The sequence below is a fragment of the Octopus bimaculoides genome, chromosome Z (genome assembly GCF_046866305.1).
Source record: "Octopus bimaculoides isolate indiv1 chromosome Z, ASM4686630v1, whole genome shotgun sequence".
NCBI lineage: Eukaryota > Metazoa > Mollusca > Cephalopoda > Octopoda > Octopodidae > Octopus > Octopus bimaculoides.
The window spans coordinates 54304674-54329673 of record NC_142944.1 but is presented as its reverse complement, the minus strand read 5'-3'; the positions used below and the strand labels follow the sequence as shown (position 1 = coordinate 54329673).

The 25000-nt window shown below is 37.0% G+C and overlaps 2 protein-coding genes across 3 annotated transcripts in view; both read right to left on the bottom strand.

The window, feature by feature from the left end:
- LOC106873941 (homeobox protein OTX2-like) overlaps positions 1-25000 on the bottom strand; it is a 299957-nt gene that overhangs the window by 175601 nt on the left and 99356 nt on the right.
- Positions 14767-25000, bottom strand: part of LOC149132247 (uncharacterized) — a 35234-nt gene continuing 25000 nt past the window's right edge. Inside the window, exons 9-11 of the mRNA XM_089365353.1 lie at positions 24219-24331; positions 19364-19506; positions 14767-14971 (exon numbers count right to left, since the gene is read on the bottom strand). Of these exons, the coding sequence (XP_089221479.1) occupies positions 14914-14971; positions 19364-19506; positions 24219-24331 (314 nt within the window). The 3' untranslated portion in view covers positions 14767-14913. The remainder of the gene's footprint in view (positions 14972-19363; positions 19507-24218; positions 24332-25000) is intronic.

Below are 25000 nucleotides of genomic sequence, written 5' to 3'. Positions count from 1 at the left end.
CTGGATTTATTTTTCTTACCTTAGATTTTTACTTTTCTTGAAGTCTCCTATCTCTCATCCTTTAAAATGTTTGTCGTGTTCCACCCTCCAATCAAAGTGATTAGTAACAATATCCTCGCAAAGTTCATTTAATACAGCAGCCTAAGGCGTTATAAGCAACACATCAAAGGTAATATTCTTTACAAAACAAAGAAAAATCAATAAATAGCCGGTTGCTATCAGTTTGTGCCGGTCACTGTCGGGACGTCAGGTGTTCTAGGACCCTGTACTACCGATTTCCTCCGCAAAATAAGGATAGCGGCGATCCGTCTAAGAAATGAGCTTCGTGAGGTGGAGTGGCTATTGAGGCGAGTGTCGCTGGCATTTCTCCGTGACAACATCATAGCATCCATTACCGCGGGGCGCGGCTGAGCACACTATCTATTCAGGGGTATATGGCCCATCTCCTCCTCCCCTCCATCTTCCGCTGCTTAAACTCGACTTTTTCTCTTTTTCTTTTACTTTGTTGTCTTTCTATCCTGTTTTTTTTTTTTAATGTTCCCGTAAAGTTTATTTGCTTTGGTAGAGAAAAAGTAGCTTCTGTTGCTAGTAGCTAAAAACTAAAAGCTAGAATAAGGAAGAATAAATTAATCATCAAATTATATACTTGTATATATATATATATATATATATATATATATATATATATATATATATATATATATATATATATATATATATATATATATATATGCATTTCTTTCTAAAATTTGTCAGTTCATTCCGTAGTATTTAAGAGAATAAACCAGATGATAAAAAATAGGGAATACGATAAATAAACGAATAGATAGACAAACAAATAAAATGAAAATTATGGCGAAAATAAATAGATGTTTACATATCGAGATAGGAGATCAAGTTTGTTATTGTTTAGTCGAGGTACTTAGGTGCATAGCACCTAAGTACCTCGATTTTCTAAATCACTAATGATCACAGCACCAAGATATACACACTTACACCTCAAATGAGTATGTTCAGGCACATTCATAAACATACTTTCGGATAAACACACTCACACAACATCAGTTCTTACACAAAATATAAAGTCCATCGTTTTGAATGACTAAATAAATCTACATCATTATTCATGCGTATACAAACGCTAATTCACAAACATCCAAAAGTTAGGATATACTGTAGTTAAGAATATATTATTATGTAAATGGTAACAACAAGTTAGCAGTGATGAATCGGATAAATTCAAATCAAATAAGATACAGCAAACATAAATTTCTAAGTAAATCAAGGGAGCTACGTTTTATAGTTATATTGTAGTATTATTAAATTCACGATAATAACAATCTTTGGGATAATATACAGAAGACGAGGAGTACATTTGTAAAAAAACCTATACCTAATTTATAAAGAAAAGATTTAAAGCTAATGAGCTCATAGATTAAAGATAAAAACTAAAAGTATTTACCATTACTATCTGTTTGTGGTAATGCTAAATTGCCAATCAGAATCAACTCAGCTCGGACTGGGAATAGATAAACTAAACAAGGTAGAAATACAAAACCATAGAATAATAAATGTTACACTAATTAATGGAAGAAGACCTATAGGAATTGTCTAATAATAGTAGTATTAATAGTGCATTTAAGTTAAATCTAAGATGTTTATTTTTAGTATTATGCATAAAGGACGTGCGGTACAATAACAATTCGCACATCAGAGAAATCTTATAACATTCTATCAATCCACGCCATACGAACTTTTCTCTTTTCTCTATATATAATTTCTCTGTTCATCTTTCTACAGAACTATTACACTTGTCTACCTTCACTACATTTAATTATTAGTCACACTGTTGAAGCTACCAGAAGTAAAATAAAACTATATAAAGCCAAAAGGAAAAGACAAACAAGAGTTTGATGAAACCGAGGCAGCCGATCGTAGACACTATCACTTACCATACTAAAAGTTCATATGTATGTATGTATGTAGCTAAGTGTATATACATGTACGTGTAGCGTGTATGTATGTATATATATGATTATAATTAAGGGCACATAGGGTAACATGCCTATATGCTGAAAATAGACGCTAAATCGTCGAACCACTTTAAATCATCACTTTTATAAGCGAGGGAGTAGGCTGACAGAAATTCATAAAATAATATTTGATTAAATAAAGGTAGTTATAGCCGGTCTGTGGAGCTACTCAGGTTTTCACGTCCATAAAACTCATAAAGCTCTAAGCTTTACAGCGTCCCTTCAGACCCTAATGGCCGGTTGCCTATGACCTCTCCTCTAAGTGGAGGAAGAAAAGACGTCATCGCTAGTTGTTGAACACTCGAACAAAGGAGGAAGGTTAAGCGACTCGGGTATACACATACGCTCGCGCGCACACACACACATACACACACACACACACACACACACACACACACACACACACACACACACACACACACACACACACACACACAAACATATATTAATGATCTTCTGTTTTGCAATTTATGTTTGTATTTACATTAATTTCTTTCCTATACTTGGAGTGTTTGGTAGTTTTCTTGCTCAATCATTTCAAATGCCCACAAAGAGAATTTCCACAGTTTGTTACTTGTATTATTTCTTACTCTTTTGTCAGAAGTCTCTTGAGATTTGACGATCGTCTTCGACTGTTAAGGATTTGTGGTTTTTAAAAAAATTTATTTATCGGAGATTTTATCATTGATGTAGAATTGAGAGCTATCGTTTGGCTGAATGTAGAATGTTGTGGTTTCTAGAATTATGTCCTACTACAAATAGAATATTTATATCTGTATTTTTGTTTTCATCTTTAGCATGAGTGTTTCTCTGTGAGGTATAGATCGAGATTTATTTTGCTTTGAATATAGCATGAGTTATTAATTTTCGTGTTTTTCTGTTTTTCATGGAACACATTTAGTTTTGCCAGAACGTTTTTCTTGTCTACTGGTATCTGTAACTATTGAGAATATACGTTTGCCATATTGACTGGTATGTCCATTTTCCATAAGAATGATGGCAAGATCTTTAATCTAAATATTGGTGTGTGTCTGTGTTCTTGCAATAGAGAGAGGTTGTATCTGTCTCATTTTCTTTGATTATTAGAATGTTCAGAAAAAGGCGTTTATTTTTTATGTATTTTTATAGTAAATTAGATCGAGTCATGGATGGTGTTTATTACTTTATGGAACCCTGTAAGGTCTTCCCTACAGAAATAGAGAGGACTGTACAATTATCCAAGAATCTTGTCAAGTACCCATTTAAATAAATTTTGAAATCATGGCCAAAAGTAGTCTTGGACAGGGTATAAATTTTTTCTAGGTGCCCCATCACTAGTGTCACAAACTCTGAGTCTACTTTCATCGTCATTGTTGTGCCTTGTACTTTTAGATAATATTGACTGTCAAAGATGTGTGTGTGTGCGTGTGTGTGTGTGTGTGTGTGTGTGTGTCTGTGTGGCGGGGGGATGAGACAACTTAAGTTTATATGCATACATGTGTATAGTTGTGTATACATAATATACATTCATATCAGTATATTTTTTATTGGTACCTGCAATACATATATGGTTATATGTGAGTATGTATATGTATGGTTATATTTAAATACTACTTATGTACATATTGTTTATACACATATATCTGTATAGAGATCGATATAATAGCTATGGAAAGGACATCATTCATCATTCATCTGGATGTGTTTATACAGATGTATAGGTAATGTTATGCAGCAATGCATTTTCTACAATATTATATGAATACCAATAACTACATTAAGGCCAGCTAGAATACCTCAATAAATATTTACAGTAACACAGACTTTCAATCCTAACATTTCCAAAACATAGTTTAAAATTTATTAATAGTAGTCTAATAACACTGATATCAATTCAACCTCAGACTGATATATACTGGATGACCAACTAATTCAACTATAAACATTCTTTTGTGAACTCTAAAACACAACGAAACCCAACTTTCATGACAACGAATATCGTGACCCAATTTCTCACACATGAATTTGACACACCTATTTACAATTACCTCCACGCTTAGCTGAACCCTAAACTATAGCACGATTCCCCATCAAACCAAATAAAGTCTTCTTTCAATAACTTTCTATTAACTCACATTGCAAACATATACTTTCCTCCTGCGAAACTATTCCTCGGTCTACCAACATCCTACCTAATTATTATTTCACAAATTCACATACCTTAAAATAACAACTTGATTAATGTTATATAAAACCAAAAGTATCTAAGTGTAAATGAAGGTGAGCAAGCCGCTAGTTTGGACTCACTACTTTACTCTAGGAAAGTTGAACCTATCTATCTATCTATCTATCTATCTATCTATCTATCTATTTTTTTTTTTTTTTTTTTTCCTTCCTTCCCCCTCCCAAAAAGAAAAGCTCTACATTGTACTTGTCCCATCTTCGTTGAGCCCTGTGTGGCTAATAAAAGAAATGTATCTATCTATCTATCTATCTATCTATCTATCTATCTATCTATCTATATGGACGGACGGTAGACGTGTCGGCTCCGTAAATTTTGTCTTTTTTATGCTTTAAAAAGTTTGTTTGTAAGGTTAATTTTATATAGAAAGTTGTACAACAACTTATAGACTCTGTAGTGCAAGTTTTTGCAACGGAAATCTGCCCTGTGTGACACATTTCCAGGTTTTAAAAAATAATTTCGGCTTTCTAGCCATTTTTATTTTGGGACGATGGCGTCTTCTAGCCATGAAAAGTTTCGTCAAACGAACGCTGAATTTTGCAGTGTTTCGCTCGAAAAAGAATTTCCTAGTCTCCCTTCCTCACATTCGAACGAGAGAATGGAGAAAAGGGAAAAGAACTTCACACACACAGATGCAAGTGTTAACTTTCTGAAAGTTAACACCGCCACCACCACCAACAACAACAAAAACAAAACTGTAACCAAGGTTACAAAACAGTATACAGACGACGTCTCCAAAGTCTCTGACGTCAACACCATTTCTGCTGACGCCATCATTACCACCATCACCAACAACAACGACAACAACAACAACAGCAGCAGCAGCAGCAACAGTTCAACTCAACCTTTGCTCTCTTCACCAGCAGCAAGCGAGAGAGAGGAAGGAAAAATGAATACAAGCCACAACACCACTGACACAGTCACAAATACCACATCTGCCACCAATACCAGTGCCAGCACCAGCAACAACAATAACAACAATAACAAAAACAAAAACTTTGCTGAAGCTTTGAAGCAAAGTGAAACTGTTGCGTCCTACACGACAAAAGAAATCATAGAAATGAGGAAATTAATCACCAAAGAAAGCGGTGAAGTACATTTAAACATACCACAACACATATTAGAGGAAACAAGTAGGAAAACAATTATATACAAAATAATAAGCACCAAAAGTAGAAGGCCGGAACAGGCCAGTATAGACAAGATCGAAAGATGCTTGAAATCAATTTGGGATAAAAAATCTTATATTACTTATTACAGATTTGCACAGGTACAGGTGATTTTTCGAAATGAAGAGTTGACGAAGAGGTATTCAACGCTAACTCTTCACACACCTGAAATAACAATGTTACCCAGTTACCTTGGCCAAAAGGTAACAATAAAACACGCACCTCCAGCAATAGACACACTATGGTTGATATCGGCCATATGTGTTGATATGGACAACATTAACATACTGAAAATAAACGTTGGAGAGAGCAATTGGACCGGAAAAAGCATACAAATCTTGTTCCACACAAACGAACAAGAAATCAAAAAAATCCCACCATACATCCGTTTGGCAACAAACCAAAAGTTGCATATAGTAGTAGAGGGCAGGCGGCCTCGCTGTTACTTATGCGACAGCGAGGCACACCTCAAAAAGGAGTGTCCGACTGCCCGAAAAACACGACAACAACAAGAACTAACTAAACACACAAAAAAAGCCTTGCTGCCCACACCGCCATCCACACAAAAAACAATAAAAGCAACATCAACAACATCAACGAAAGAAAATACAACAAAAACTACAAAATTAACAAACAAAGAAGACGAAAAAAGAAAAGACAATACAAAAACTGATACCCCTTCCCCCACATCACTTACACCACAACCAACAATTCAACAACCAACAACAACAAAATCAACAATACAACCACTTACACAAGCAAACACAGAAGCATACAACATGCCCCTACCTCCTTCCGATTCCTCAGAGTTTTCATCTGAAGACGAGTCAAGTAATGAGGAATGGAAAATAGCCCAAAAAGGAAGGAGGAAGAGGAGCAAAAAAAGAAAAACGAACAACAACAAAGCAGGGAGATTCACATCTCCCGAAAACACCCCCAACTCCTATACGATAAACACCAATAATAACACACCAAAAACAATGCTAACAGCAATAGACACTACAAACACAGAGTTGATAAAATACATCAACTCTAAAACAAACATCACAAATAACGACATCAAAACAAACAACCACCCACGCACAACACCGCCAAAACACATTAAAATTTACCATGTAACACCAGCATTACACCACAAAATAAAATCCCTCTACCCCAACTCGGTAGGGGGATGTCAAAAATATTTGTGCAACAAATTATACAATAGCCTCCTTGGTGAAAAATCCAAGGAGGAAACAAAACTTTCGAACAGTAAGTAACTCACTGTTACTTTTGTTTTGTGCTTTAAAGCACATATTTAAATAGAATCATGGTGAAGATTGGTTGTGTGAATGTGCGTGGCTTGGGGTCCCCTTGGAAACAAGGGTACCTCTTAAATGACATCAAGTCACACAATTTGGATATCATAGCCATTAGTGAGACCAGACTCCATGAACCGCGGGCCCTAAAGTCCATGTTTGGCGGACAGTTTAACATTTATTTTTCTCCCTGTCTGCAGAGGATGGGCGGTAGTGGCACGGCGGTTCTTTTTCGCAAGAGTCTGGATCTCCAAGTAAAGACGATATTTACGGACCCGGAGGGTAGACTGGTTGTCCTAGATGTGGACGGCAGCGATGGAGGCGCTTTTCGGTTGCGGGCAGTTTATGTGCCTCCTTTAACAGGTCGGTCGGACTTCTTTCGACGTCTAGAAGTATTCCTGGGAACGTCTCATCCCTTACTTTTAGTGGGGGATTGGAATGCTACCTTGGACACGCATCTAGACTACGTGGGGAGTGACAAAACTAGAAGGGGATGCAAATGCCTCAGAGACCTGCTCAGACGCTTCCAGTTGTCTGACAGGTACCGACTCGACCACCCAAATGTGCCAACGTGGACTTGGAGCAACCGCATTGGGTCGTCGAGATCGTATCTAGATAGGATAGTGTGTAGGACAAGAGATAAAGATAGTTTAGGATGTCCACAGTTCCACATAGTCAGCTACACGGATCACAAACTTGTGACGTGTACGCTAGACTTAGATAAGGCACATAGGCAGGGTCCCGGTTACTGGAAACTAAACGCGTCTTTCCCGTCGATACAGGTTTTCAGAGACCGGATTAGCACGTTAGTAAAGAGGGCTTTGACAGGAGCCATCGTCAACAACAAATGGTGGTTTGCCCTCAAGAGAGCAGTAAGGGCGGAAGTAATAAGGTATAACAGGGCACTAGCTGTAGAGAGGAACAGAGTAGAGGAACAGCTAGTGATAAAGTTAGAAGAGGCATTGCGAAGTGGCATCACATCCGACGTTTTAGCGGCGAGGTTGGCCCTCGACCAACACTTCAATGCTAAACACGAAGGGTGTGCTGTCAGAGGAGTGGCGAGCGAGAAGGCAGGGTGGACTTTAGTGCCTACCTGCACAGCTTGCCACGACTCTCGGCAAGAGAGGCGGAGTGCTGCGAAGGGGTCATCATGGCGGAGGAGGTGAGGGACGTGATGGTGGGTTGCTCGACGGACAAATCTCCGGGTTTGGATGGTCTGCCCTACGAGCTTTACAACTGTATGCCAGACTTGTTTGGAGACGTCTTGGCGGCCGTGTACTGCAACTGGCAGCAGAACGGGAGCATTCCCGGTTTTGTGAGCCGAGGAGCGGTAACGCTGCTGAAGAAAGATCCAAACAAGAGGGACGCCATAGATAACTTTAGGCCCATCACTCTGCTCAATGCAGACTTGAAAATTTTGGCCAAGGTGTTAGCCAAGCGGTTGGCGCTTGTCATCGAGAAACTGGTCGGCACGGAGCAGATGTGCGCCGTGCCGGGCTGGAGCATCCATGACAACCTCCATCTGATGCGCTACATCATAGAGAGGGTAGTTAAGGAACCTGGCATGGGTGGGACCCTCATCAATTTGGATCAATCGAAAGCTTTCGATAGGGTAGACCATCGATACTTGAAGGCCGTCCTCGAAGCGGCCGGCTTCGGTCCCGTTTTCCGTGGCTGGATGGCTGCCTTGTACACAGGCATCCGTTCGGTTGTTCGCGTCAATGGACGTCTATCGGGACCCTTCGACATTGCACGTTCGGTCCGTCAGGGATTCCCCCTGTCGCCGCTCCTGTACGTATTGACTCTCGAGCCACTACTGCGGAAGCTAGCGACGCTGAGGGGCATCACGCGAGAACTGGGGTGCGGGACGAGCGTGTCGGCATACGCGGACGACGTCACCGTCATAGCGTCTAGCCACGAGTACATCGCGCTTGTCGGCGAGACGCTGAAAGACTACGAAGCGGTGACGGGAGCGAAAATCAACCGGGATAAGTCGGTGGGTTTGCTGCTCGGCACCTGGAGAAGCAAGCCCATACCGTCCGGCAGCACCTCAGTAGTGGGACGCTGGACGGACGGTCCGGTCAAGTTGCTCGGAGTCTGGTTCGGTCCGGACCTGCAAACGGAGAAGAACTGGGACGAGATAACGAGTAGGGTGGCCACTCTCTGCCGGCAATGGGCCGAGAGGAAGCTGTCCCTAAAAGGTCGGGCGGAGGTGGCGAACGAGTACATCGCGTCCGTCATCGAATACCGCCTGACCGTCGTGCCTTGTCCCGATCGCGCCATCACCGAAATGGAGCGCATCCTCTTCCGCTTTTTGTGGAAAGGAAGCGTTCCGATGGTGAGGCGATCCGTTTGTTGCCAACACCCGCTGAAAGGAGGGCTGGGCATGCCGTGGTTGATGATGCGCAGACATGCGCTGAGACTGCGACATCTCCGGCTCTACGTAGACGACGGTGAGCAGGTGTGGTCGCCGTTTGTGCGACGCGCTTTCCCGCAGCTCGTTTCCATGACCGAGCTGCAGTCGTGGATCAAAAAGAGGCCGAGGAATGGCGAATGGCACCGTGAGTGTCGCTTTGCTCTGCAACAACTTTGCCGTCCGGGTCGACCTTGAGCGGCTGCATCACAACGAAGTCATTCTATAGGGGATTAGTGGAGGGCAGGTATGACGACGATCTCGGGGCGAACCTGGGCGTCGACGAGGAATACCTGACCCGCTTGTTCAGGACGACTTTCGGGCCGGGACCTATGGACAACTTCCAGAAATCCCTGGCCTGGCAGTGCTACCGAGAAGCGCTACCCGTTCGGGATAAGCTCTATAGACACGGCTCGCGAAATGCGGGGCCGACCTGCCCGAGATGCGGTCAGAGCGACGAAACCGTTCTGCACGCACTCGTGCAGTGTCCAACCATTTCGGAGCTGTGGGTTTATGTCGAACGACTGCTGTTACGTGTGGGACGAGTCGGTTTATCAACCGAGTCTATCGTCAGTATCGTAACGCCTCCTTCCTTTAAACGGGAAGGAAGAGCTGTATTTATCGTACTTGTGGCTATGGCCAAAGAATGCATCTGGTGGACGCGTCTGAAAGGATTAGAGACAAATACTTTCCTCTCTGTCAATCTCTCATCAACTTTTTCAAGTATCACTTGAAAAGGAAGGTGAGAGTAGAGAGGCAAGTGTTATCTAGCAAATGTTTCGAAAAAAGATGGATACATGTAGCAAGAATGGCACGTATAAATGACGAAGCCACCTTGACCATGATTCTATAAAACGTTTAAAAATTTTGTAAACAGAGAGTTACTTACGTTTCTTGCATAAATAAAAGGAATTTTATTTAACAAATTGTGACACTAAGGACCGAGGTTACCGTGGTCTTTTCCGTAGGTTTTTCTTTCCACGGACAACCTCCCCATTTATTGGGAAACTTTTGTAATAATTTCTTTTTTTTTTGTACATGCCCCAAACGTTTTCTCGATGCCTTTTCATCGTTATCCCCATTTTAATTTTTTACTTTATTTTCGTCCCCATCGAAAAGAAAAACTCTACATTTGTATTTTGTCCCCTCTGTGTTGAGCCCTGTGTGGCTAATAAAGAAGCCTATCTATCTATCTATCTATTCATCTATCTATCTATCTATCTATCTATCTATCTATCTATCTATCTATCTATCTATCTATCTATCTACCTATCTATCTATCTATCTATCTATCCATTTCCTTCTCTTTATATATATATATATATATATATATATATATATATATATATATATATATATATATATATATATATATATATATATATATATATATGTATGTATATATATAGGCAACCATGCGAATAAAGAAATTAAATATATTAGATATAACAGTTTGGATATGAAATACCAAATATGCACGTATACATGCAGTTGATACCTTGTAAAGACATCGGATTCAAAGCTTGAACTATACTGAGAATCTCTGGATCTCATTCGTTGACTACATACATACATATACATATATATATTTCATTTTGATTATTTTATTTAGTTACTTATTTAGTTATTTATTTACAGTTTTAGCGCTTTCTTCCGTTATCGGAGTTACCAAAAAATGGTTCAAATTTTGATTTCTTGGCCATTTTATAAAGAATTTTCTTGGGTTTGCCAAGCAAGGGAGAAGAAAGAAGGAAAAAAAATTTGAGAAGGAGGGGAAGGTAAAAAGGCATGGTTTTTGTATGGTCAGACTTGTTTGTTTAGTCCTTAGTGGCCTATTAAAGTGGGGGAGGAACAAGAAGAAAGGAAAAAGAATTTTTGTATTTGAAGTTGTCAAGATTTAATTGAAAAACCAAATGTTGTCTTTGACTTTCTTCAGTAAAAATTAGAATTGTATTTCCAGGATTTGCTCTTTCATGTTCATTAAAGAATAATTGTATGGATGTGGTCAACTTTTTCTGATTCAAATTCTCGATGATTTCCCAAGAAGTGATTTTTAAGTTCACTATACGCCCTGACACCAATTATATATATATATATATATATATATATATATATATATATGTATATATATATATATATATATATATATATATATATATATATATATATATATATATATATATATATATATATATATGTATATATATATATATATATATATATATATATATATATATGTATATATATATATATATATATATACAAACATACACACATATACACATACACACATACATATACATACATACATATACATACACACACACACACATATATATATATAAACATACAAAAAACACACAGACCACACATACATACGTACACATGATTTTTTGAAAAATAATTAATTAATATAATTAAAGATTCATCTCTGTGGTTAAATGAATTTGCAAAGTTTTGGTCGTTTTAGCCACTACTCATGATTTTTGTCCGAATATTTGTCCTTTAGACTGCAAAAAAGGAAGTTTTAAAAAAGCAATACACAATGCTGTCACAATTATATTTCCAAATTTATGTTTCTGATTGGCTGTTTTGTTTTGAATATATTTTAAAGCTCACATATTTTTCTTCACATGTTTCCAAATGTTTGTTCGGTGGAATTTTCCGTAGCTCCTCTTGTCGGATTTGTTGTTTGTGGATTCTTACGCGTTGGCAAATATCCAACAGTCTGACTACCTTATTATTCCAAATGTACAATATCCGTACATCACTCCAAACTCTCTCTCTCTCTCTCTCTCTCTCTCTCTCTCTCTGTATATATATATATATATATATATATATATATATATATATCAATGAAACTGGCTTAGTCTGATTTTCACGTTTTATTATTTGCAAATTTTACAATTTTATAATATTGAGATAAATTTGTACCTTTATGCGTTAGACAATAATCAGATATATATAGTGAAAGTCGTTTTCCACCACAATTGACAACGGGATTGATGGACAATTGTGTTATAGTTTAGAGTTCAGCTAAGTGTGGAGATAACTACATCTATCTATCTATCTATCTATCTATATATATATATATATATTTTAAAAAATAACGTCGACCACTAACGTGGACAATTAATGCGCTAGAAATAGATCACATCTTGTGTCTAGACACAAGATGTGATCTATTTCTAGCGCATTAATTGTCCACGTTAGTGGTCGACGTTATTTTTTAAAATGTACCTTAATCCCCTGAGATTGCAGATAATATTTCTGAATCTCTTTGATTCTTTAAATGTGCTGGCCCCCCTGATAATTAATCGATATTAATTAATATATTAATATATGACTAATTACCAGATCCTATAATAATAATTATATATATATATATATATATATATATATATATATATATATATATATATATATGTGTGTGTGTGTGTGTGTGTGTGTGTGTGTTCTTTTATTTTGTATTCTTTTACTTGTTTCAGCTAATCTCGTCTCAACAAGGTCACATAATTTCCTTTAACCAAAGGAATTCTCATGGACATAAAACGCTCGTTAATCTTGACTGGGAATTCTTCCAGCTTGTCCACAAGAGTAGTCTTAACAACAAATGCCCATCCAGCGTCTTCTCTAAATTCTTCATCCCTCTCTTTCCAAAAGAATGTATATTTTCCACAAGATTCTGTAAGATGACCATCTTCAGAGTTTTTAGATGCAGAAGGTTCTTTAGTTGTATCTAGGATCATTTATGGTAATGTAGGTAGGTAAGTGAGTGAAAAATTTGCATGTTTAGTTTATAGGTTTAAAAAGTCTTGTATTGCCGATTTTGTTTGGTTTGCAAAACGAAACTAATCCAGAATTGCGATTCGGTATTTGTGTCTTAAAATAGAGAATTTGCTAAGATTCAGCAGCCCAAAATTTACAAAGATGTTTTCTGGTATGGTTGAGCGTGTCGTAATACTTTCTGTTACTACTAAATGGGATATTTTTCAACTTCAGTTTCCTTACATGTCAAAATAGTGAAGTTTCATTTTTACTGTTTCGGTTGCGAAAAATGTGCTTGTTATAGTTTCATCAGGTTTTGAACTAATTTACTATTGAACCAATATACACCTGGTTTTGACTGGTTATAATATTTGTAGCAAGGCAATTTTTTGTTGAGAGTGCAGAACGAAGTGTGCTGCAGTTAGGTATGTAGCTTAGGCTTTCATCTTTTGAAAGTTTTGCTGGTTATGATGATTGGCAACAGTTTTTCGAAATTTTGGTATTTTTTGTTGCATTTTTTATTAGCTTGTGATATTTGCAGTTGGGATGGAAGAGTTTATGAATATTTTGACGAATAAACTAGCAATTGATATCCTCATCAGACTTGTATATTTAAAAAGGGATAGGACCAGGAGGAGGGCAAGCCGAAATTCTGAGGTTACACTCCACGTTTTCCTTTTGAGATTTAATATATATATATACTCTATTAAAAATTATTAATTCTTCAGATTAATGTTAAAATGTTTATCTACAGGGTGTCCACAAAGACTGGGTACATGAAGTAAATAAAATCATAACATAAACAATTAAATATAAGAAATAATAATTTCTTAAAGTATGTGTTAATCCCCATGTACCCAGACTTTGTGGACACCCTGTATAACTTTACATAAAAAGCAAACATGATTGTGCGAGTGAATGTGTGTATAAGTGTGTGTGTGTGCGTGGGGGGGGGGGCGCACGCGTTCTACTCCCTAAAGAATAAGAGCGCTCCTGACCAAATTAGAGCCTAAAACACAGAAGAGTTAACTGCATAAGGCATGTTCAATTCCTTACCAGCTTCACTGTCCTTCAATTGTTTGCACATTTCAATAGTTGTGAATAGCAGAAAAGTTAAATCAATAATTTTACGTGCATTTCAGTATTTATTTGTCTTACAGTTAGATTCACATCCGGTTAGAGTTGACTTTGTTTTCATACTTTTGCAGTCACAGCTTAGTTACCTACTGAGTTTCTTACCAATACCTTCTGTTAGAAATTGTTATTAATGACATTATAATAAAAATATTAACGTTAAATCGGTACTAATCGTATTGAGCTGACAGTAACGTTAATGCATCGATCAAAATACTTAACGGTGTATCTTTTGCTCTTTATGTCCTGAGTTCACATCCTAGTGAAGTCAATATCGACTTTTAGACTTTTAATGTCTATACAATGTACACTGCATTCTTGGAGTTTTTTTCTTTCCTTGGCAATAACAAAATTTTGCACTCCTTTGTGACCTTGTATTTCTATGTTAGAAGTAATTATCAAGATGGTGGCTTGGTGAAACCAACTGGAGTAAATTGACTTGCAAAATTTAGCTACGCTCTTTTTTAGTTGTCAATTCAAATGAATTCAGAGACAGCTTATCATTTAATCCTTCTGCAGACAACAAAATAAGTAATACACGTGTTTGAGTTAATTGCTAGAAATGCTTACCCACTTACCCACTAACTTAATATTTGTAACCTTCTATCAATATCAAAACTCGATATCAGGCATCTTCTACATGCTTGACCTACCAGGAAAATAACAAAGAAACTTCTCTCAAATTTCTATCAATATCTTAAAGACACATTAAAAAAAAAATTTATATTAACGAGAGATAAGAAACAAGCAGTTTATTTCGGGATTGTAGTACAGAATTTATTGTCAAAAGAAACTTAGCAGCCATGCCAAAAACTATTACTTTTTATTTGATTTTTATAAGCATTTCTTCTCTTTCTGTAAAATGCTTTTAATTCCCTTATTTCTGACATCGTTTCCTGGTAACTTCCTTGGTGGACATATTAAATGTAATTATCCTGAAACGTATATAAATACAGAAATGAGCAAATATTTATATTTTACACGTGAACATACTTATACACACGCACGCACACACGCGCGCGCACACACACACACACACACACACACACACACACACACACACACACACACATCAACTGGTGCTTATTTTATTGCTCCCGAAACGACGAAAGATAAAATAGACCTTGAATATTATTTCGTTGAATAATATTTGTACAAGAACAAATAACGAAGACGGCTAATTTCTTGCTGACTGTTGTGAAATTCCATCTGTTGTATGCATTTACACCTGGTCATTTTTTTCCTTTCCGTTCACATTTTCCCTGCAGGTGCGTTTTTATAGGTTTTAGTCACATGAGTCTGAAAAGACGAAAGTCTCATGGCCAGCGCCAGGGCATTCAACCCCTGGGGCCACTCCTATGATGTGCACTTCTCTCTCCCAGTCGAACAATTGTAGCTTTTTATCAATTTTTTTCTGGAAAATACTCCAACTTTCTTCCACTTTGTCCAGTAGTAAAATGCTATTGGAAAATTACAGTTAACTTGCAAACAGGAAACCCGTTGCTTTATGATCATGTATGCCACTGAGCGAATCTGTTACTAGACTAGAGCTTGCAATATTACATTCCAAATCATGTGACATGTCACAACATGGTACGAGGCCCTCGATTCTTGTTTCTCGTCCTTCTTTGTGCTAAATTATGTCATTCACTAGATAAAGAAATTTTAAGTTACATGTGACACCCCGGATTTTAGTGCTTAGACGATTGCCTAGTTTGTCCAGTGCAGTGTTTCTCAACCATTTTTTGCCTTTATACCCCTTTGATTCCTATTTTATTTGGATGGACCTCCCCTAGCCATTAACTGTTTAAAAAACCCTATTATATTTTTTATGATTAAATAGTATTAAGTATTGTATTTTTAAAAAATGTTAAAATATTTTGTGTATTGTAGAAGTATAACCGATTCATTGCAAATAAATTTAAACAACAGAATCTTATATGGAGCACCGAGGGTCATAGGGACCCCTGGGTGAAAACCACTGGTATAGCATCGGTTCTGGTCAGCAAATGTCATAGTCACTTTTCTTTCACTCTTTCTGATTAACTAGAAATATGTGACCTTTATGTTTTTGTTTTTTTTATAACATTTGTTACAGAAAGAAAGTAAATTCAGTTTAACGAAGGACTGAAGCTACTTCCCAATCTCAGGTAGCTATGAATTCAGTTTTAGTGCAAATATTCTCAACATCGAATTTTAACCCCGTTTGAAACCAACTCTTTTGCGACCGCCCCTGATTGTGTATTACAAACTTCCTGTTTTAAACTGATCTAAATAAAAATCCTCCATCAAAATTCCATTTTAGTTTATGTCATAAATACCAAAATTGTATATAACACATATATGTAGAATTTGTTTTTGCGAAATTATAGTATACAAAAAACGTGTTGCTGTTTCTCTTTACATTGTTTTTTATTACTTAAATGTCCTAACTTTCTATCTTTCATCTTGTAAAAGCATTTTCCATTATCCGAACTCACACCATTCACCCGTGTTTGTTCCCCATGCCAACGTTACTTTTACTCCGCCTACCCAAGACTGGCGTTTAAAAGGTGTCTAATGTTTCTGCCGCCTGTGAATTTCTTTCTAGATCAGGTGTTTGTTTTCCTTCTGATAGTAAACAACAAGCAGTCAGTCTGAATTTCAACTACATCAATCTCACCTTTGAGACGTTGCTTGGATTACTGTGTGTTTGTGTGTGAGTGTGTGTGTGTGTGTGTGTCTGCGTACTATGCATATAGATTTATCAAATACATACAAATTTATATGAACATTTGCGAGAGAGAGAGAAATAGAAAGAGAGAGAAAGAGAAAGAGAGAGAGAGAGAGAGACATAGAGAGAGAGAGAGAGAGAGGAGGAAGAAAGACTGAGAGTCAAGATTACGGATAAAGTTAAGATTTTGCGTTAAGTGAGGAAGAGCGTTATTCCTGAGTGAGATACTATGTGTGAGAGAGACAAAGTGAGAGAGAGAGAGAGAGAGGTTCATGGACGTTTATGAATATATGAAAAGTGTGTGTGTCTATATACATACATACATACATACATACATGCATGCATACACACACACACACAGATATGTGTGTGTGTGTGTGTGTGTGTGTGTGTGTATTTTTTCTCGTTTCTTTCTGTGTTCCTTTCTACTGAAGACTGTAGGCTCAAAGCGTTAAAGACTTTTCAATTCCCGAGCGTTATACTAATACATCCATTTATTGTCTACACCACCTGTCTTCGTCTGTTGTTTTTTTGTGAATTCTCCCTATATATATATATATATATATATGTATATATATTGCCATGATAGATCGCTAACCACTAAACACATTTTTTTCTCCTCCTGTTTCTTTCCGTGTTCCTTTCTGTGGAAGAGCATAAGTTCGAAACGTTAAAGACTTTCTCTATTCCCGAACGTTATACTAATACATCTATTTGTTTTCTACACGACCTGTCTTCGTCTGTTGGTTTTTGTGAATTCTCTTTGTATGTGTATACATATATATATATATATATATATATATATATATATATATATATATATATATATATATATATATATATATATATATATATATATATATATATATATATATATATATATATACATACACACTCATTTCAGAATTATGAGTATCTTTTTAGTAGAGGCAGTTGTAACTGTCGTAGACTATTGTAATTTTATTATATCATATCAACATTTATAAAAAGCTGACCTGCCAAGTTTTGTCATTAGAGATTAAACGCGACGTCTGTAACAACACTTTCTTTGAACCACACTTGCTAAAGGCCGACTCACATAGCCAACTAGCTTGCAAAAGGCAATCGATACATAAAGGCAATTTCGAAACTCGCTATGCAATAAAGGTTTGTGTTAAACTTATGAAACGCTCCCAACTGCTTATGAATTAATTCATATGAGTTGAACATCTGTGTTTTGCCGGCCAATTAGCCAGGCAAATTAAATCCACCGGGAAGTTCATCATGATCCCCTTTTTCGACGGCAACCGAATCATCTACATTTACTGGGTTCCTTCAAGCCAGATGGTCAACAAAGTGTACTGTGTGGAGGTTTTGACGGAGTTCGGGAAGAGGGCCAGATCACCTGCACCAGGACAATGCACCAGTTACCAATTCCAACTTTGTAACTAACTACTTGAGAGAGATGGGCATCAAAACTATCCTTCACCCTTCCAACAGTCCACACCTTGTTCTCGGTAACATTTCGTTGTTCCCCAAGATGAATGAGGATATGAAGGAGGCTGTGACAAGGGTCCAGGGTACCTTCACTTTGAAGGACTTCCATGAAGCCTTCATGAATTGGCTGGAACGCTACAATTACATTGAAGTTAGACAATCTCACTTTGAAGATTAGATTTTTTTTTTACTTATTTGAAATTAATAAATGTCTCTCCTGAAAAAGTCTGAAATTTCAGTAATGCAGCTTATATATATATATATATATATACGACGGGCTTTCAGTTTCCACCTACCAAATCCATTCACAAGGCTTTGGTCGGCCCGAGGCTATAGTAGAAGACACTTGCCCAAGGTACCACGCAGTGGGACTGAACCCAGAACCATGTGGTTGGTAACCAAACTACTTACCACACAGCCACTCCTACGCCTATATATACGCAAGATGGGCTTCTTTTAGTTTCCATCTACCAAATTGACTCACAAGGCTTTGGTCGGCCCGAAGCTATAATAGAAGACACTTGCCCAAGGTACCACGCTGTGGGACTGAACCCGGAACCATGTGGTTGGTAAGCAATATGTAGAGCAATCTTCAGCTGCACGAAAATGCAGAAAATTACAGTAGAATAGACATATTATAATTGTGGCAACATTTCAAATCCAAGTGGGAGGAAGAATACATAAAAATCCATCTTGACATAGCCAAGTCTATCAGGCTAATAATTGGTTCTAGGCAAAAATTCTAACTGTCTCTGATTTTATTGTCTCTTATCTAGTAGTAATAGTATAAGGGACAATCACTTCTAAGGAAAGGGAAGGTGTAAGCATTGTGCATAGACATGGCTATAAAGGATATGGTTATAAAGGTTTCTCTGGTCAGAGTGGCAACACTATTATAGGTTGGGTTTTTTTACTACTATCAAAATGTTGAGGAATTAAACCCTAGGTATTTAGGTCAAACAGGGCTTTTTCTTTAGTCTGAATTAAACCCCCATAATCTGTATGTATGTATGTATGTATGTATGTACGTACGTACGTATGTATGTATGTATGTATGTATGTATGTATGTATGTATACACACACGCACATAAATATGCATTCTCATAAACCTTTTTCTTGGCAATAACGTTTACTTACAATCTTTTCTTCAAGAAAACAATGTTTTTATCATCAACTGTATAAGCTGACATAACATTCCTTCCAATCTCAGGAAACTCAGTACCGATATCATTTGCATCAAAGATCTCACAGTCGTGATCTAAATGATAGGCAGTGTTTGCCTGCAAAGGATAAAAATAAAATCGCGGATTATTTATTGGATTAAAACAAATTCTAACCATCAAAAACGTTTAACATTAATGAAACCTGAAACACAATGAAAATACAGTTCTGGGAAAGATGCATCATGTAAAAAGGTGAATGCAGATATTATGTGGTGTGACATAACAATGTCGGAGTCACGAGTGAAGACAAGAGGAATAATCTAGTTCAAAGAAATTGAGTCTGTTCAAACATTGCTAAAGGAGTTACTGAGAACATCGTTCAATTATATTGGTAATTCATACTTTGAAAACTCAAGGGAATAATTTTTTCTCAGTTGTGGTCTTTCAACGTTGGTTCCAAATTTAAAATCAGTTTTTGTCTGCATGTTCTAGTTTTTTACAGTTTGAAATTTATGATTTTTTCAAAATTAGTATATATTTGTAGGAAATGTATGTATGTATATATATATATATATATATATATATATATATATATATATATATATATATAGCTTCTTCGTTTTGTTCCAGGTCTGATACGTAAATGTAGAAATGATCCCAATGCATTTTATTACAAATGTGGATGATACGCATTTGTTTGTCAAAGTTTGACAAAGTTTGTGAGACGTGTCTATGACTCCTATTTTGATGTTCACCTTGATGACCAAGACAAGAAGTGGTCTCCACATATGGTATGTCGTAATTGCGAGGGAACCCTTCGTGGTTGGACAAAAGGAAAGCTAAAAGGCCTACTTTTTTGAGTTCCTATGGTTTGGCAACAGTCAAAGGAATACATAACTGACTGCTAATTTGTCTTGGTTACCACTAAAAGAAGTATTTCCCTTTGCAATTCAACCTCTTCTCATTTTGAGGAAATCCCAGTCCCAAACTTCTCTGAAGATGAAAAATTATTCCCTTGAGTTTTCAAAGTATGAATTACCAATATAATTGAACGATATTCTCAGTAACTCCTTTAGAAATGTTTGAACAGACTCAATTTCTTTGAACTAGTTTGAACTGATCAAGAGTTTGAAGAAATATTCTCACATACTAAAGACTCCTCAAACAGTCACCTTCCACCCCATCGTTTTAGTTAGGCGGAACTGGTTGACTTAGCACGTGATTTGGTTACTCGCTGCATTTAAAAGCAACACATGTCGACATAAAAATTACATTGACTCAAATATCACGACCACAACTGTATCATTTGTGTGGATCCTAAAAATGGTGGACTTTCACCTCGAACAACAGAAAGGTTTCCATAAGTTTCTATGCTATCTTTGCATGTGGGACAGACGTGCTCGAAACAAGCATTGAATTCAGAAAAAAATGGCCCATCTGTGAACCTTTGAAGGATATCATCCCAAACATTGTAAATGAACCTCTACCCACACACACACACATACCGATTGTCAACGGGAAAAAAATCACCCACCACCATTCCACTGGAGTGGTTTGAAGCATTTTGTCAAAGTATTAAGTAATGACATTGAATGTTTTCAGCACAGTTTTTGCGTTTCCTGCCATATCTTTCCATAAAATGCGCGCATGCACACACACACACACACACAAACTATCTGATTTTGTCCGTCGTTCTTTAAATTGTTATTTCGGTTTTGGTAAATGGAGTAGATAACATCTATTTTCTTACGATAAGTGCAGTCGACTTTCGACCAATCTAAATTACGTGACTTTGAGAAACAAGACAGAGGAGATCTGAGTCAAGAATGGCATTCTTCTTAATTCTGGTGCCACGATCAAATATTACACCCAGTTATGGAAAAATGCCATGACTGGCACCATCACCTGTCTTCCGGATGTTTTCGAAACATGCATCATATTGAGCCGATACTTAATAAACGCTGAATCCGTTTCTCTTTTCTCAAGAAAAATTTTCACACACTTGATGAGATAGAATTACACATAGAGAATTCTTTCGTCAAACTAACTCCAGCAGTAATAAGTCTACATTGTATCGGCCTCAGATGAGGTGCATCTTACATGAAATACATATTTCACTCGGGTTTTCCGCTCTATCTCTCTTACGATGCTCAACAGTCAGTTAAGTTATTATCAGTAACTGACTGGAGAAGTAAAGAAGTGGTTCAAAGACAAAACTTTGAAGAGTAGAGCAAAGCCTTCGAAAGTGGACATATTGTTGCCTGCTTCTCGCTTCGCAATCCCACTGTTAAAGAGTGTATTAGACATGAAGGAGGTACATAAGTGGTCTGATCAATAAGTATCCGGACTGTTGCCATATTAACGAGGCTAAAGCACGCAGAGTAAAGCCACTTGGTAAAGATTGACCTTGAATTATGTTGTGCATGCGCACTAAGTTTCAATGCTCTAGCTTACTTCTGCTGTTTACAACAGTGCTAGGAAGGAAGGTGTGTAGCGTGTGATCGTCGCATTGACCATGACAGAAAGTTGAGCAGAGAATCTGCATCAAGTTTTGTCAAAAGCTTGGCGATACCTGCTCAGAGGCCAACTTAAAGTTGCAGAAAGTGTATGGAGAGGAGTGTATGGGCCGAAAAATGTCGATAGTGACGAACGTTCTGGGAGACCCGCAGCCAACAGAACTGAGAAAAACATCGCAGATGTTCGTGCAACCGTGAAGGGAAGTAGCTCGCCGAATCCCCATCCGTGAGTTATCAGAGGATGTGCAGATTAGTTACGGTCCAATTCAGTCCATTATCACTGAAGATTTAGGTATGAAACACGTATCCGCCAAGTTTGTGCGCAAACTGCTTTCAGCTAACAACGTACCTGCCAACTGTGCACCAGATTTGTCTAGGCACAGCATTCCCCAGGTCCGATAGCCACAGTATTCCCCAGGTCCGATAGCCACAGTATTCCCCAGATCTCGCCCATTGCTTTTTCTTTTTTTTTTTTTCAGAAATTAAATCCCGCTTGAAAGGAAGATTTCAGGACCTCGACGAAATGCAATGAGGCATCTGCTGATTATCCTAGAAAAGGAGTTCGAGGAATGCTTCCATCAATGGAAACAGCGCTGGATTAAGTGTGTAGATTTCGAATAGGACAACTCTAAAGGAGATTAAATGTAAATTTGGTACCTGTTGTAGTTTTGTTTTTATAACACCCGCCCGGATACTCATTGGTCAGATCTCGTATTCTCTAGTAACAAGAGAAGCGAATAAAATGACTCAAGCGCTGAGTTACACCTGGCTCTTCAAAACAAATGACCCATCTGCAACCGAAACTGTTCATCAAGAATTGGGATGTACAATCGTCAGAGGATTCACAAAGGAATAAAATGGCCTGTTTGATGAATAACTATAAGCTTACATAGGTACTGTAAGTTTAGAGGGAATACTTGATAAGTGTAAGCACCTGTATATGCCAGATAGTGGGAGAGGTGAGAGAATATATCAAACATAAATTGAAAACAGAACACAAAGGATATCGCGGTACACGTATTTCAAGCTTTATACACAATCTGTTATTACATCAGCAGAGGTATATTGATATAAAAGATGGTGTAAAACTCTCCTCAGCCACAAAACATTGTTAGTCCAATGATTACATCACAAAAGAAAAAGTACACGTAGTATTATCCATTATAATAGGTTTATCACATCTCTTTGAAAAGGTATATTTGTATAAAGGTTTGTTGGATTTCAAAAATCTGCCCATGCTGTACCACAATTCAGCATAGTGTGAATGCTAAATAGATTGGATTGTATCTTATAAATGCTAGTTAAATATAATTTAACTAGCGTGTATAAGATAGAAAGAAAAAATAAAAGGTAAAAAATAAAAAATAAAAGTAATAGAAGTAAAAACAAGAACAATAAAAGTAAAAATAAGGATAATAAAGTTAGATACATACACAGGGTATCCACAAAGTCTGGGTACATGGGGATTAACACATACTTTAAGAAATTATTATTTCTTATATTTAATTGTTTATGTTATGATTTTATTTACTCCATGTACCCATACCTTGTGGACACCCTCTATAAATAAGATTTAGCAAAATTGGAATAAAGTAACAAAAGAAATAAAACCATAAATTAGAATAAGAGATAAAGAGATAAAATAATATAGAGCTGAGAACAGGATGTTTTGCTTGGATGAGATGGTAGGGGTCATAAATAATTTCTTGACCACTCGTTGAAATATAAATTAAGGTTGTAATTTGATATCATTGTGATGAATGGTCAGTTTACCCAAACACACCACTAAAAATTCCTAGCTTTATAAACTTATCTATTACATGGGTACATTCACTTAGTTAGAAGTCGTAGTATATGTTTATGTGTGTATACACACGCACTCATATAGATACATCCGCTAACATGCTCGAGCGTGTGGAGGTGTACGTGTATATTCATGTATTTAGAGCTATGCATAACGAGACGTACGTGTATACGTTCGAGCATGGTAGCGGGTGTATCTGTATGAGTGCGTGTTTACATATGTATATTTGTGTATAAGGATGAGTTGAAATGTGCGTATGGAGACAAATTTATATATTTATAAGTGCATGTATACAGGCATGCATGTTATATACATATTTATTTATGTATGCATACATGAGTGTATGTGTGTGTGTGTGTGTGTGTGTGAGAGAGAGAGAGAGGGGGAGAGAGAGGGGGGAGAGAGGGAGAGAGAGAGAGAGAGAGTATGTATGCATGTATGCGCTTACTCAAATTATACACAAACCAAAATAGATCTTTTTTAAAGAAAAAAATCTCTACACAACTTACCGAAAAGGCCAGTAGAAAGTCATCTATTACTACAGCTGAACGGATAAACTCTGGTAATATTTTAGGGAACTTATTATCACGAACTCCACCTGTGAGACGGTAACACCGCTTTCCTGTGAATAGATTTTAATAAGGAAAACAATTTCGAAATAAGGGAAAATATTCGTAACATGATGGTGGTAAATATATATTTAAGTTATATAATTATACACGCGTATGTATTTATGTATATTTGAATGCAGACTTTTCTGAGATTTCTTTCTAGTTCTAAACATCATTCAAATTGATCATAGGCAAAGCGATAGGGATTTTTAAATATGTGAGTTTGTGCGGGCATATATGAAGAAGCATGAATAGTTATATGCTCTCGTTTACTGTGGGTATGCCATATTCACGTGAGTCATTGCACATGTATCTTTTTACTTCCAAATGGAGAATCTATGAAATGTTCTAAAAACATCACAGCACCTCTAATGAATTGGATTTGAAAGGTGCGTATCGCTTAACTAATAAATTGAAAATAAAGTTGTGGGCCTCTTCATGTATGCTATCAATTATCCTAAATGCTGGCCTAGCACTGAAACCACAAAAGTATTATGGACTATAATCTTATTAAATGCAGACAGATCTCATTTAATACAAATTTGAGATATTCTAGCAAATTATTTGACTGTAGGCTTTACCGTAGGTTGTTTAGAAAAATTTTGAAACGAGAAGAGTGAGGAAGTCAGAGCACATCTGTGTATACAAATATGCATACGTATGCATATTCACACATACAT